We start from the raw sequence: 16,404 nt of genomic DNA on the forward strand, positions 1-16,404 counted from the left end.
AACAAAGCGGGCAGAGAAGTAATATAATATAAGTGCACAGGGAAAAAATATTTACAACAAATTAGTATTTTACAAAAATAGAAAATTGTATTAAATCAAAGGAATATATGGTTAGAAATCAAAAGTAAAAATACTAAACGTTAAGAAATACCAAAATATATAAAATAAATACCAAAGACTGATAATTTATCCAATATTTGGGATGAAGTTGAAACAAGACGATTTTTTCTGTACCTTTGCTAATACTCGTAATATAAGTATTTTAGAAAAATATAAAATTCTTATAAACTACCTAAAAATAACAAAGAAAAGCTAACCGTTTGAAAAATACCAATAACTATATAAAATAAATACCAGAAACTCATAACTTATCTAATATTAAAAATGAAAGACTATGATTTTTAATCATTTTATTTATCTGATTAATATATCATGCATTATTTGTTTCTGTGCAACTATATATAGGACGAGAGCCCTTAACATCGGACATTGGATCGCCCCGAGCTGGGACCAAGTGCTAAAAAGTAAATTTGTGGTCGATTCGATAGTCGTAAGACGTGAATGTGTCCCCCTAGCTGCCTTTCACTTTCGCTTTTTTGTTCTCCCCCGGTAAATTATTTATATGGGCCACTTTCTCGCTCACTCTTTGTCCTACTTTTTGGATATATATTTATTCCTTAATGTCCTGTTTATGCCAACGTTTCATCTATCCTTGATTCGCCGGGGGAATTTCATTTTACCAGATTTGACTTTGGCCTCAGTCAAGTTTTATTCGCCTAAAACGATTATTTGGTCATTATCCATATGCGCTAACCCATCAATTTGATGGCAATTTTTAAGTAATTGCTCACAGCTGAATTGTAAACAACCTATTTTCCTGGCGGAAAATTGAGTGATTGTGGCTTTTGATTTGCTGACAACTCGATGATGACTCTAAGTGGCGGTCATTTGAATATTGCAGGACTATTTGATTACCATAAAGTCAACAGGTTGAAAGTGGATAAAATAGTTGCAGGATTCACTTTGTAAATTGTTCTAATTGGCTGTGAATTTTCATTTTGAAAAATTCAAATATTTAGTAGTTTTTAAACCTTGATTTTTAAGCATACTTTGTTACAAATTTTAAAATTATTTGTTCTCATAATAAATTACTTTTTTTTACAAAAATGTTTGCCAATTCAGTAACTTTAGCATAAAATGTTCACAAATTTTTGGCTTATCTACCAGTTACTGCTACTATTTTCGTACATCTGATGCAAGCTAAAATCCATTTAAACTTTATTTTCCACCATTTCGAAAGTAGAGAAATTATTTGAATAACTTTTAAGTGCGTCTGTTCTTTTTCCCTTTCGGCCAGGAAATGTTAGTTAAACGATTAATTACGCACAAGTCCGACCCCCAAATGCGGTAAATTAAATTTTCAGCCAAGGAAAAATAAAAGAAGAGAGCAAAATCTCCAACTAATTACGCATGGATGGCAAAAGTGGAAGCCCCGCAGGATTTAATGTCCAAGGAAATGGGCCAGCGGAAATGGGCAAGTGGATGGGGAAGGTCGTGCCGAGGAGAAGCTAAAAAACTGCAATTTATTCTACACTTGAAGCATTATAATTTGTGGCCACTGCGGACGGACGGAGGATGAAATGGGATTCGACGCGGGCCACGTTTAATGGGCAGTGTCCTGACCCCTGACCTGGCCGCCTGCTCCCTGACACTGACCCATATGCTGACCTCCACCTTGCCGAGTGCGCCGTTTTAAAAAGTTAATTAACATGCCGGCAGTCGTCGACGCCCCTCTCAATCATTCGCCAGTTGGGGGCGTGACCCGCACTTACATTCCAACATACCTGCACTGGGAAAAATCGGTATTAACACGAGAGCAGGATCTTAATCTTCCAAAGTTGGAGTGAATTTTTAATAGGCTGAATTCTAAGGAACTGAAATTATTAAAAAATCCTGAGACATAAAGAATCCTGAAACATATAAAATAAAATAAAATGTTCTATCACTATGAATACTTGACCCCTATGTTTTGGCAAAATGTAAGAAAAAGTTGCTATGGACTTCAAATAATTTAAAAATCCCTGTTTTAATAGAAATTCATTAGAAAAGACCACAATAAATTGCAACAAAAATTTTAAAATGAAAAAAAAAAAATGATTTCCCCTTGATCTATTAATCTGACATATCAATATTAAAATAAATAAAATAAAATATCCAATTTTCTCCCGTTTTTACAAAAAGCTAAGTACAACTTTGTAGCGAAATTTGGGGTACCGGCTGTTAGCATTAAGCAATATTTCGCCCAGTGTATGTACACACGTAATTGCATTCCGTGGTCGACACTTTTCACTTACTCAGCTCGAATGGTAATTTCGTGGCCGGTGTTCACCGGCGTTTCCAGTTCGCTCAGCAGCATCGTCTGCAGTCCGCAGGAGAACTGGAACTGCATGAGTCCCTTCTGCAGGAAGAGGGCCATGTAGTGACCCCCCTTGGTTCCCTGGGCGGCGGCCAGCATGATCAGTCCGTTGGTGGCCCGCGTCCGCACCTTCAGCTGGATGTGCATCGGCAGGACGGCGTCCAAGGACTCGTGGGCCCCGATGTCCTTGTAGATGCGGTGCGACACGTAGGAGTCGCCGGAGAAGGCGGCATTCCGGATGATAATGGGCAGCTCGCACAGAGGACCCTGGCGGTCAAATCGGCAAACACACTGAAAAAAACGAAAACAAAGGGATTAAATAATAATATACCAGACCAAAGATATACATTTTTTTATAATGAATGTTTTACGATTTTATTCATTTTTAAATTTTTAGTAATTATTCAAAAACTATCTATTTAATATATATTTTTACAAAATATATTTACACCCTTAGAATACTTAGGAATATTCAAAGTCTTACAATAAAAAATCACAATAGTAAAAGTATATATTTTTTATATTCCAACTATTTCTTATCACACTTTCAACGCCCGCATTTTCGACTTGCTACAAAATATTTACAACCCCAACTTTGCCCTAAAACTTATAAGAAAGTCCCACCAAAAGAACCAAACTTGAACAATTTTAATTTAATTTCTGGCCACCCTGCACTTCTGGTCGCATTTCAATAAGAAAAGCACGTTCAAAAAATGCCAATAAATTGAAAAGTAATATGAATTAACTTTTTGGCTCTCCGCGGCATCGACTTGGTCGTCGCCTTTCTTTTCGATTTGTCCATTGTCCTGGTTTTAATAATTTATGCTGCGCCCAGGGACGCCTAAAGTGCAAGGAGAAAACTGCAACAGGCAGACCAAGGAAAACACCAGTTGGGGAAAAGCGAACCAAAAAGTTTTTCCCGATTTTTCCGCCCCTCAAATTGGGCAAATTAAGTGCCAAGAAATCGGGGGAATAAGGTGAAGTAAGGCAACAGTCACGTGGGTCACTGCCTTCGGAGTGGGTGGTAAAATGACAGCCCATTAATGGGAAGTTGTCCATATGTGGGGAGTTGCCCCAAGGAGTTGGTTGGTATACCCTAAAAAATATATGAGAAATATTCTGGAACCCTTGTGTTTATCCCCTTTTTAATTGTTGTTTACCTGTTGTCAAAAGGAAATTGCTACAATTACAATGGGTTAATTGTTGGTATATTAAATCGTAGGGCTATTAACAATTCCAATGTTATTTTGAAAGTATACCCTATAAAATATATGAGAAATATTTTGGAACCCTTGTAACCTCCCCTATTTTTTATGATATTTATAAGAGAAAGTTTTTTTTTTAATTGTTATTTACCTATGTTGTCAAAATAAAATTACAATAGGTGAATTTATGGCTATGAACCATATTATTTGTCTAATCTGTAACAGAGTCGTTTTAAGAATAGAATATAAATATCATAAAAATTGTAGGACTTTAACATTTAATTAAATCGTAGGGTTATAACAAATTCCATTGTAATTTTGGAATTTTGGCATATTTTATTTATCCCCCAGCTTTGATTATTTTATAAAGCACAGACGTAATTGTACCATAAATCTTTCAATCTGTAAGGACATTATTCAAGCTTTTATAACCCGACACGAAAATTAAAACCCTTTCACAACACCCCCGCTGTTCGGCGGAAATACCGAATACCAAACCAGAGTTAAGGGCTTGAACAGACCGTATTTTTTACCGCCCATTCTTTTCCTCTTGGCAACAAATTTCCGCTGTTTCTTGTTTTTATACCCACACTTTGTTTGCCAGTACAAAACATTAAAATCGGTTCCTGCTGGGATGTATTGTTTTTTTCCATCACAGGTTTACGGGTCATGGATCTCAGCACATATCACTTTTTCATAGCATACTTTTAAGTCAACTCCAGTTTTGCCTGCTTTTGCAATCCGTTGTGACCTTGAAAAAATATTGAAAAGTTTTCTAGCCTTCATAACAATTATTTGAAGTGTTTGCTGGAAGTTTATTCGCGAACTTTGTTTTTGTTTGCCCAACTTGGCGTTAGTGGAGCTCTTGTTAGACAAATGAAGCTGGGAAAAAAATGGGAAAAGTGGGTTCTGTGGGTGGTATTCAGTATCGAGGCCATCGTGTGGGCTGAATTTAGTTTTTCGCACAATTTTAGACGATTCTGTTCTGGTTCTCTCTTTTTGTTTGCCTCCACTCACATGTGCCCTGCTAACAGGAAACATTTTAATTAAAGCTTTTGACCTTGCGGCATTTGGCTGGCGCATAATGAATGTTGGCCAAAAACAAAAAAGGGCAGGAAAAAACAAAAATGATATGTAACGAAAATGAGCCAAGGGAAAACATGTGGCAGATTTAAGATTCAAATATGTGTGGCTGGGTGGAGTAAAAAACGGAAATGAGTCTTCACTGACGAATGTAAATATTAATATTCTTTGGCATTAAATTTAAATGTGGTTAGCCTGTTTAAATTGTTAAAATACAATTGTAATCATTGTATGGAAGTTGTTAAATAAATACCTTCTTATGTAATATTATATCCAAAGTGTTAAGAAGTTAAGTATTGAACACTTAAAATTTTTAAAAACATAACATGCTAATATAAAATTTTGACAAGCAAATCATTAAAAACTATATAGAAATTGCATTTTTACAATCTATATATATTTTAAGTCAATTAAAATATTTGCTGTAGTAGCAACTAGAATAATAGTTCTATCAAAATATATATTTTTAGAATTATTTTTTCACTAGAACTTTACGAGAACTTATCACTTTAATACAAATGTTTTCTGCAAAAGCTGCTTAGTAACGCATACCATATCTCCCACAATAATTTAAAGCACTCAATTCCAGCTGCTGGATTATTCCCACAGAGGGCCCAAAGCCCTTTGCTGGGCAAACATTTCCACCTCGTTTTCCTATTTGCGTTTCATTGCGTTGGCCAGATGGAAATTAATTGTAACACGCCTTTGGAAATGTCAACAGGCAAATGCCTGGAATGGCCTGAATGACTGAAGTGCACTCTTCAAAATGGAACGGTGGATGGGGTGGGTGGTGGTGGAAAAGCGCTGGGAAAGTGGGAAATGGGAAATGGGAAAAGGAGGCTGCGGAGGACGCATTAAGTCAGGGAGACATGTGGCGGTGATGGAGGAGCCTAAAAGGGCTCAACAAAGTTTTCATTAGTGGCATTGGCGGTGGCAAAAGCAACGCAATGCAGACAGTAGACACACTGAGCCTCGGGGAAAATTGGGTGGGGGGGGCTTGGAAAATGGGGAGGGACTTGGTGCCAAAAGCCAGGCAAACATTTTCCAAAACCAAAAACTCGGCGGGGTAGCACTTGAAATGTGCTTAATGCCACTTTACGAGTGACTTTCGCCGAGTGCGAGTGCCACTTTGCCTGCACTTCTCCTATGCCACGCCCCCCATTTCCCCAACGCCCCCTTTTTCCTCACTTTTCCCCACACACTCGCCTAACCAATATGACAGCTGACATATGTAAGTGTATGTCTGTCGCTCTGCCAGTCTGTTTTTTGTCTCTTTATACAAACGCAAAAGGCGAAATGGAAAGAGATGGCAAATCAACAGGCACTGAGGAAAATATTTGGCAGAATCCCTTTTCTTGGAAATGAAAATAATATTAATCATTGTAAAAATGTTGTTAAATTATGATATGGGGAGGTTACACAAGTCACAGGGGCTTGAAATCACTTTATATAAAATACCTAAAAGTATGCAGTGATAAAGGATAATCGTCTTTTTGTAAGCAAGCTATGTATTTCTGAGTTTTAAATATAGTGTTGCATACTTTTAGACTTTTTTTTTTTAAGATCCCCTTTAACCTTTATATCTCTTTTTTAGCAATATTTTGAGACCCATAATAGTTTTTTTAAAACAATTTAAAAGTTGTTATATATATTCTTATCAGAACCTTATTCAGAAACATTAAACTCAGATAATACCATATTAAAAGTTCCATTAATTACATATTATTCTTTCACCGATTCTCACTACGTATACTTAATATTTTTTTTAGTAGTGCATAAAAATGGGAATCTGAAAATTAACAAAAGCCTCGAGTGTGTGTGAGCCGCTGTGAGTGTTTGTGCAGTTAGTTAAATTACTTGGCAACAATAAAGTGGCATATGCTCTGTGAAATAATTTCCGCACACACCTTTTCTCTATTTGCTTTAGTTTTCTTGGCCTGCATTAGTGTGAGTGCTTGTGTGGGCGGGTGTGTGGGTGAGTGTGTAAGTGTGTAAGTGAGTGTGTTCCACAATAACAAATTCATCCTGCGGCGTAGTGTCACTCACTCAAGCGCTAAATTTATTATGAAAATTTAATTTTTTTCTTGTTAGCATGCTGGCCACATTACGAGTGGCTTTTCATCCCCCTTTCTACCCTTATTTTCCCCGGATTTTCCCGGTTTTCCACATTATTGTGTGTGCCTGTGATTCATAGGTACACTTTGGAGATCTACGTGTGTTGCAGCTAAAGTTTATAAATAAATTGCTAGGAAGCTTTGTTAATTCATTAACTAAATAAGTCTGAAGAATAAATTAGATGTATTAGGGTTGCTAAAGTTCTGGTGAATTGAGTTGGTTAAACGTTAGCTAATGGTTAAAAAAATACATTAACTTAAATATATTACAATAGCATTAAAGGTAAAATACTAAAATCAAAATAATAATAGCTAAAAGTTATAATAAATAGGCTATAAAGGTAACATTTTACATAAACATTTGACATAAATTTCATTCTATAGTGATGTGTTTTCCATTTTCAAATGCCCTTTCCAGTATGTTAATCATCCTTTCCCCCATTGTTTGTTACTTATTTATTAGCCACACATTGTCAACTCATATTGGCCTCACGTTTCGGTCGTAAAAAACTGGAATTGCATGTGGTGCTACTAATTTGGACTCCATGCTGGCATATTAATGCAACACCCTCTGCTCCTTAAAGGGGAATGAATATTTAATGAGATAAAGCCCTTAGGGGGCGACAATTACATGGTCATTGGTGAAAATTTGGAAAGCAAGAAAGTATTTTTTATGGCCTACACAATTTCCAATAAACTTGATTGCCTCTGGTTGAGTTGGACACAAATTAAATATCTTTCATGTATAGTTAGAAAGGGGTAAAAGTTCATAAGGGGTAAAATAATTTTGAAACAGCATATTTAAACTTAAATCCTGAAATTTTCTGAATCAATATCAATTACCAGGAAAAAAAAGAAACATAACTAACATGCAATCATTTGTGAACAATTTTCCGGTTATTAGTAGGCATTCCAAATTTGTTTCGTGCATCCCATTTAATGGCTTTCGTTTTGCCATCGAAGGCCGATATTTCGGTCATATTTGTAGCTTTTTGCTATCCTCCTATTTTGGTAGGGTTGAAATTACCACGAGTATTTTCATAAATAGTTGAATAGACATACTTTGGCAGGCCTGCCATTGTTAGCTGTTAGTGCAACTGGAGCAACTGGGGAGGGCTTTTGTGGTTTCGTTGCCGAACATTTTCTCCAGCATTTTCCCATTTGCTGTCTGATTTTCTACCTGAGAATTTCCTGTTTTTAATGCTTCTGTTATTTTCAAAGTTCTTAACTATTCATTTACGAGAGCAATTGGCATTTCTGAGAACTTACAGGCAGGAGACTGCAAAAATGTAAGATAACTTGAGAGCAAAGGTGGTTGCTTGCAAAAGTTTTAACGGAAATGTGCCAGAAAAATTTAAAATAATACATTGATTTTGATTAGAGCAAGAACAAATGCTTTTGTTAGAGGGGGCACCAGAAATCAGCAAAAGAAATTTGAAATAGTTAAAAAAGGTGCCTAAAAATATGCAGTGATATAAGATTCCGGTACAACACTTATTGTTGCATACTTTTAGACACCTTCAAAAGTGGTTTCCAACCTTAGAAACTTGAATTTTATATCTTCAGTAATAAATTCCAACTAGATAATTTGCACAAATGCCTTGTAAAATTTCCCTTGAAGCAAGCAAGCATTTCGATTATTTCCCTGTCCGTTGGCCTAGCAACAATCTGCTTAGCAAATCTACTTACAGGACCTGCCTTGCCCCTCCACTTGCCCCACAAATACGTGATTATTTATGTATAAGTCGAGCACATCTGTGGAAATCCATCTGCATCTCTATCTGTACGTGGGCAGCTGTGAGGTCCTTTCAGGTTGTCAATTTGCAAATTTAGTTGGCGCCACTGCACCGCTCGTGGGTGTTGCCGATGGGTCGGTAATGCTAATGCTCTCTCGCTCCCCGAGTATCCTATTAAAGGGTTTGATTAAAGCCTCTCGGATTGCAGGGACCTAAAGTTGTATTTTCAGTGGGGCTGAACTGGAACCTAGCAACGGAACTACTACCATTACTTTAAATTATCTAGTGAAGTGTGGACAGCGGTTGCCTAGTTATGTGATTGAGTTAATAAAGTTCTAGGTTCTTTGTATTATTTGATCAATTTTTCAACCTTCTTTCATAGAAAACATGAATGGTATACCTCAGATTTTGCTGAGAGTAGGGCCATCTTTGTATACAGGGTAATATTAAGTTCATTCCCAATTTCCCTGCCAGTCCCTCGGTCTATTTACCTATGGCCTAGGCAATTGGAGCTCTAGCTGGCATATTAAATGACTTATTAATGGTCGAGAGGTGGAAATGGAAATGGAAACGGACCCGGAGGCGCACAACTCCAACACGGCCAATTAGCAACTCAATGGGGTTGAAAATTGTGAAGTTGACTGCTCACACACAATCGGCTCCGTAGGATACCTCGTTTTACCTCGTTTTACCTAGTTTTTGGTTGTTTTGGCATCGAACAAACAACTCGATTTCGTTAAGGTGCCAAAGTGCTGGGGTGCCTATCGATTGACCTACTGAGTCTGGCTACACTTGGGAAAATAGCTTGATCATAGAAAATAGAAAATATCAACCCAGATAAATAATTCGATTAATGTCTTAGAAATAGTTGGAAGTCTTAAATCACTTCTAAGCTGCCTGAAGGTATGCTATAAAAACTAACCTTTTTTAAATTGTTCACAGCATGCTTTTAGGCACCTTCTAAGAATCTTCTAAGAAAATGTCATCCCCGATAAATATAGAACTTAAAAAAACATATCCCAGAAATAGGTAGAAGTTTAAAACTTATAAAAGTGTCTGAAAGTATGCAATAAAACATAGCTCATTGTTCATTATTCACAGCATACTTTTAGGCACATCTTAAAGAGGTTTTCAGTATTTCGGTATTCTTTTTTACCCTTTTGAAAGTTTGAGATCCCATAAATAAATATCTTCAAAGCATGGTTAAATATTTTAGAGTGTTCTTATTCAATTGGTTACTCACCCGCGATCCTTCGGATGTGGTTACGCAGGTGCCGCCATTGTAGCAGCCCAGCTTGATGCAATCGACATCGCCCGCCTTCTCCTCGGGAACTCCGCCGGATCCCCTGCCGCCGGAGGAGACCGTATTGCTGCCCTCCACCTCCTCGCTGCTCTCCGTGACCGTTGCCTTTGTTTGGGAGGCGGTGGGCGGTCCTTCGGGGGTGGTGTAAACATTTATGGCCGACGTGGGTGGCGGTAAAGTTTGTGCGGATTGCGTGGATGGTGGAGTAGGTGGTATGGTGGGCGGTGGCAGGGTCACTGGAGGCGGGGTCATCGGGGGAAGGGTCACCGGGGCTAGTGTGGGTGGTGCAGTGGGTGGCTCGGTAGCTGGAGGAGTAGCTGGTGGCGTTGGAACAGTTGTTGCCGGCGGAACTGGTGGTGCAGGTGTTCCGAGTGGTGCAATCGTTACAGGCACCACCACTGGAACCACCGTCGTCTCGGGCGGAACAAAAGGTGCCTCTGTGGTCACCAGAGCAGGTTCTTGAACCCCAATCAAGTCCTCGGTTTGCAAAGGATGACCCGTTGTCACTGGCACTGGCTGTGGTGTGGTGACCTCCTCATGATGATGATGATGGTGATGATGGTGGTGCTCGTCTTCTTCCAGAGGCTGCAGAGTGGTTCCCTCGGGTTCGTGGTGATGATGATGGTGGTGATGATGGGTCGTCGGCGTTCCAGTGGTTGTGATCAGCGATGGTATTGTGTCATTTGCGTCCAATATGGTAACCACAATGTGGGGAGTGTGCGGTGTGGGCAACTCAATGGATGAGGAATCCTCAGTGGGCGAGATGGTGGTGGCCACCTGTTCCGGTGGTTGCACTGTGGTGAACCTTCCCGCACTCGTTCGATGTGTGGTGATCAGCACTTCCGCCGGATATTCCGTGAAGAAGGGAGCCGCCGTGGTGGGCACCTCCGTCCAGAGGTGGTGCGTCGGGGCAGTCGTTTCCACCACATCCAGTGGTGGCTCTGTGGCAAATGTGGGTCTGGGCACCGGCACCACACGTCTGGTGGTGGTTTCCGGCGGCGGAGTGGGTGTTGCATAGTCTATAGAGATGCTAGTCTCTATGGTGGTCACTCTCTGCACAAAAATGGGAGATGGTGTGGTGACTACTTCCACAGATTCGGAACTACTACTGCTACTGGATGATGATGTGACGTCCACTGATATGGTAATGCTGGGTCCAGCAGTGGGTCGCAAAGTGGTGACCTCTGCACTCTCACTATCACTTTTGCTGCCACCACCCACTTCGAAATGCGGCACAGTGGTGTACTCCTCTGAGGTAGCCACTTCACCTGAACTTTCCCCCGAGGAGGAAGTCGGAGATTTTCCCGGTAAAGGTGGCAGAGTGGTAAAGATGCTTGGGGATTCCTCCGAGGAACTGGAAGATCGGCTGGTTGGCGGTCGAGCTGTGGTGCCCGGTATGATTTCCTCTTCAGTTTCAGATTCTGATCCCGATTCTGGTGGGATTTCCGGCTTGGATTCTGGTTCAGGTTCAGGTTGTGCTGGAACCACTGTGGTTTGCTCTACGGATATGCTGTGACTTTCGCTTTCTGGGGGAGCCAAAGTCGGGGCCTTAATCTCCACGGAAACGGCTTCCTCGGATGAGGAAGAGGATGAAGAGGTTACCACAGAGGTCCCCACTTGCGCAGGGGCAGCTGTGGTGACTACTATAACCTCTTCCTCCTCGGGTTCTTTGGGAGGTATCGTTGTCTCTGGTGGAGTGACAGGCCTCACTGTTGGTGGTGCCACTGTGGAAGTGGTGGTGGTCCTTCTCGGAGGAGCCTGCGTGGCCGGTGCCGTGTAATTGCAGTCCAAGGACTCCTCACCCACAATCAGGCACTCGCAGAGCATGCCAGTTAGCAGTGGAGGACAGGAGCAGGAGAAGGTATCCACTCCATCGATACAGACACCACCGTTCATGCAACGTGGTCCCAATTGACACTCATCGTACTGGAACTCACACTTCTCGCCATGGTAATCGGGTACACAATAGCACGTGGGCACACCCTCCTCCATCAGGCACAGGGCATTGTTCTGGCAAGGATTGTCCGCACAGATGAGGATCTCCTCCTCGCAATTGATGCCCGTATAGCCCATGGGACAGGCGCAGGCGTAGGCAGCCAGTTTGTCCACGCAGACGCCTCCGTTTTGGCAGGGCGACGAGGCGCACTCGTTGATCTCCTCCTGGCAAATCCGACCGTGCCAGCCCGCCGGACAGTCGCAGGTGAACTCCAGACCAGGACCCTCGATGCACTCGCCGCCATGTTGGCAACGGGCTCCAGTTCCTGCTGGAGGGCGATGGAAAATGTAGAAGATTTTAGGTTAAAGAAGCTTTTAAATAACCTTAGGTTGGTTCAAAAAATAATATTTTTTAATATTTTAAACAAAACAGAACAAGAAAGAAATGGTAAATACATTATCTACAATCTTTACCTAAAATTGTTCTATCTTTGAAACTATTCTCAATTTGAAAAAGAGAGAAAATAGCGACATAGCGACTAAAATTACTCTGGGTGAGAGCGAGGCAGTCATATTCAAAACTCTCCGAAATAGAAAGGAGAGCAAAAGGAAGATGGCGAACATATCAAGGCCATATCATCAAAATGATCTTTTATTTATGACTTCATATATTATATTTAATTTTTCCAAAGCTGGTCATTAATAATTAATTTTTTTGCATCATCACATGACAATATTTTTCACAGCACAAAATATTTCCTAAAATTAAATGAAAATAAATATGAAAATTAAAGCATATATTGATTTATTTATTACCGTTCGTTTTAAACTAAAAGGATACATTATTTATTAATAAAAAAGGTTGAAATATATATGGCTTTGGTAATTTATTCAAATACCAAAATTAAAAATTATGTCTACATTGTTTTGCTCTCCTTTAAAGTCATTTAATATTTAAAGTGGAAATGCCACTGCCATGTTTTACTAGATTCCATTTAATGCCCTTTATATTTGGCTAAACAAATATCTAGCTGTGACAACCTCGACCCATTTACCATGCTTTTCCCCATTCATCATCTCGAATCTCACTCACCTGTCTCGCAGACAGCCACATCCAGTTCGCAGTGGGATCCCAGGTAACCCGGTTGGCAGGTGCATATGTAGCCATTGGTTCTGTCCCGACAAAGTCCGCCGTTCTGGCAGGGATTAGACATGCACTCGTCCACATTCTCTTCGCAATTGGATCCTGAAACGAAGTTCAATGAAAGGATTACTTGTCTGGAGGTCAAAGAGCCACCCACTGATGTTATATTGCATTTTAATTATAGAAATATTTACGTTTGCAGTTCAAAGTTATTTTGCTGAAATTATTTATTTATAATATATCTGATATTTCTGATATGTTTTGAGGTTTAATTATTATTTCATATGGGCTTTTAACTTATTTTACCAAATAATAATTGTTTTAGCTTTGCGGTTTGAGTTTATGAATTTTAATTACATTTTTTTGTGAATCCTTTGATGAATGATAGAAAAGTAAGCAGGCCATTTTAATTAATAACTGAAGAAGCATTGAATTCATTTCGATTTGCCCTTCAGTAAATTGTTTTGCATCCCTTAAAAACCCCTTTCTTTCAAGGGACACAGTTTTTCCTTTGCTTTTGCGTTTGAAACAAGTGCGCACAATTGAAGTGCAATTGAATGACCTTTCATTATATTTGCCAATGGAAATTTCCCTTTCTCCCACATCTATCCTGTTTCTTTCAATCTATTTATCTACTTTTTAGTAGAAAAAATAGTAAGAAAGTGGAAAGTTTTTTGATACAAGCGCATCAATGGCAATCAAAACAAACCCTACAAGTGCTGATTTGGTTGCAAGCAATATAAACAATTCAAAAGGATATTTACACGCACACATATAGCACATAGATTCTATCCACATGGAGTGGATATAGAACACACATGCCAAAATTTGTAGCTGTCCTTCAAAGTTCAAAGAGAAATGGGTGAAAACTTTTAAGAACGGGGAAACTTGTAAAATATACTCTTCCTAAACATACAAAATATATAAATAAACAGAGAATTTTTTTTTTAAATATTTTTTTCTTAAGGATAGTTAAAGGATATATTTTAAAACAACATAGTTACATAGATGTAACATAGATGTTATAGTGGAAAATAATAGATGAATTTAAAGTCACTTGTCATGTAAAAATGATGTACTGTTATAATTTGTCAGAAAAATAGTATTATAATATCGAGCCAATATTAATAAATAAATACATTTTCTCTACTTTATAAATAACTATTTTATATTTATTTCATTATAATTGTATGAACTAAAAGATCCCAAAATAACTTTTTCCCGGAACTCTGACTAGATCCCATGCAATTCAGGCGAATAAATGGCACAAACCCATTTCTATTGGCAGAGAATTTCCCTAGAACTAAGCTAAATTCCCCTCAATTTTTTCGGATAGAGCAATCTGCACTGATGGGGGTATCTAGTTTGACAGCCAACAATGGCAACAAATGCTTTGAAATACTTTTCAATTTTCTGCTCAACAACTTGCAGCGACGTTGACTTGGTCTCAGTGTTTTGCCAAAAGGCAGCAACTGTCTGACAGACAGACAATCTTCGCCATGGGGGAGGATGAGAAATTTTTGTGGAGGGGAATCCCCTTTTCGTTTCCCAGTCAGCTTGTGCCAGTGCAACACTGCGTATGAGTGATATTTTTTGGGTGTGTGCGCTCCTCTTCGCCTTGCAAAATTTATTGCCAGCGAAATATTTTGTATGTCTGGAAGTTTCAGAATTTATTTGCCCGGCATAGAAACGCCTTTTGGAGTTTGGGCCTTTGTTTTCGTTTCGCTGCCACCTTCTTGGCCAAACTCTTTTTGGCAACAAGTTGGCGAGAAATATGCTTAAAGTTTTTTCCGCCTGTACTTGCCCAAGAAACTTTCCTCGCCTATCTTGTCTGGGCCCGAGGAAAAAGTTCTTCTCACTCTCTTTAGAAAAAAGCACTTCAAAGTGTCGAAACAAAAGTGTCAAAAAAGTCGGCGTTTGAAATTCCCCTGCACTTTGGCCAAATTAATGCGCCCAAAAAGAACAAAGGAAGAAATCGTCTTAATTTAAAGCACAAAATTGCATTCAAGTGGACTGCAATTGAGGGGGCGTTTTTTTGGGGCTGGGAAAGTGCAACAATTTATCACTTGAACTCATAAATTATACAAAATACGTACACTGATGGGCACAAAAGGGAAAAAAAGGAGGAGAAATGAAATGCTCAAATAGAAATGCAGCTGCCGAGCGGTCATAAAAGATAAATGTGCGTGTCTGGTCCTCGTGTCTGGTTTATAATGCAACAATAATGTAAGTCTATGCAAATGGGGGAGAGTCCTGAACATATATTAAATTTGCATAAGCACTAAATCAACACGAAAAGGGGAACCGAAAGCGAAGAAGGCATCTAGAAATCCTGGCAGCAGCAGCACAGGATGTCAGTCGATGTCATTTGTTTGCCTTATGACGGTTGGGTATATCCAACCCATATATATATATCTGTATTTGTATCTTATGACTTGTAGTTATACGTATGTGCTTAACTGTATCCTTTGTGTGCTTCTGTGGATTTCAGCTCGAATCCAGGAATGTCTAACTAGCAAATAGAGTAGTTCGCTTGTACATTTCGATCAAACTATGCGGTCTGTGTCCTTTTGTCCCGACTTTGAATTTATATTGCATACTTCTTGGCTGTTGGCCCTGTGATTGCATTTCCATTATAATCCTCATACTCAACTTAATTTGAATTAATTTATTAATGTAGCACACATCTGGGAACAGAATGTGTTATTCATTCTAGACAGCTAATTATGCAGGTACTTTTGAAAGCACATGCAAATGCAGAATAAACAAGCCAAAGTAATCAAATTCTATCTAGTGTATGTTGTTCATTAAGTTTCTATAGCAATGTATAGTTCTTTGCCTTCAGTTTGAAATCTTTCATATCTATTTTTTTACTTGACCTATATTTTCCTAGAATAAAGCATTTTGTAAAGACACTTGCAATTAGCAAACTGTTTAATATCGTTTTTGGGTTGAAGTATTGGTTTGCTCTGTGGGCCTCATAAAAAACGCTTCTTAATTTATCGCTCTCTCGAATTCATTTCTCGATTGAGTAATGGATTTTCCAGCCAGGCTGGCACTTTCTCGTATTTCACTGCAATGGCGAAGCAACAGCTTCAATTTCCCCATTCTGACCATAAAGTGCCATCAAGTCGCTGCACATTTCAATTTGTTTATGGCCATCGCAGCGAGGCAATCGCATTTGCTTTATGATTTCGATGGTTGGGGGTACAGAGAGGCTTTAAAGATCTACAAGTATTTCAATTTTCTTTATGTGTGTTGTTAAATTATATCACTTGTTTGAGGAATGCAAATTTTGGTGCTAAAATATTTTTTTACATTTTGAAGTGCCTTGAAGATCCGAAAAAGGGAACAGGTATCATTTTAAATTCTTTGCACAAGTGTCTAAAAGTATGCAACAACACATTTTTATTTTTTCCATCATTTCATAAGGTGTCTAAAAGTATGCAGTAATATATTTTGATTTTT

The 16,404-nt window shown here is 39.0% G+C and overlaps 2 protein-coding genes across 4 annotated transcripts in view; one reads left to right on the plus strand and one right to left on the minus strand.

The window, feature by feature from the left end:
* eys (eyes shut) overlaps nucleotides 1-16,404 on the minus strand; it is a 56,922-nt gene that overhangs the window by 11,915 nt on the left and 28,603 nt on the right. The window contains exons 4-6 of one of the 2 annotated variants that reach the window (XM_017081389.4): nucleotides 12,886-13,038; nucleotides 9,798-12,118; nucleotides 2,355-2,707 (exon numbers count right to left, since the gene is read on the minus strand). In XM_017081389.4, coding sequence (XP_016936878.3) covers nucleotides 2,355-2,707; nucleotides 9,798-12,118; nucleotides 12,886-13,038 — 2,827 coding nt within the window. Of the gene's footprint in view, nucleotides 1-2,354; nucleotides 2,708-9,797; nucleotides 12,122-12,885; nucleotides 13,039-16,404 lie in introns of both variants that reach the window. The other variant, XM_017081381.4, reaches the window with a different exon arrangement.
* Nucleotides 1-16,404, plus strand: part of LOC108015134 (MKRN2 opposite strand protein) — a 60,138-nt gene that overhangs the window by 10,970 nt on the left and 32,764 nt on the right. The window lies entirely within an intron of this gene.

This window comes from Drosophila suzukii, chromosome 2L (assembly GCF_043229965.1).
Source record: "Drosophila suzukii chromosome 2L, CBGP_Dsuzu_IsoJpt1.0, whole genome shotgun sequence".
NCBI classification, from domain to species: Eukaryota; Metazoa; Arthropoda; class Insecta; order Diptera; family Drosophilidae; genus Drosophila; species Drosophila suzukii.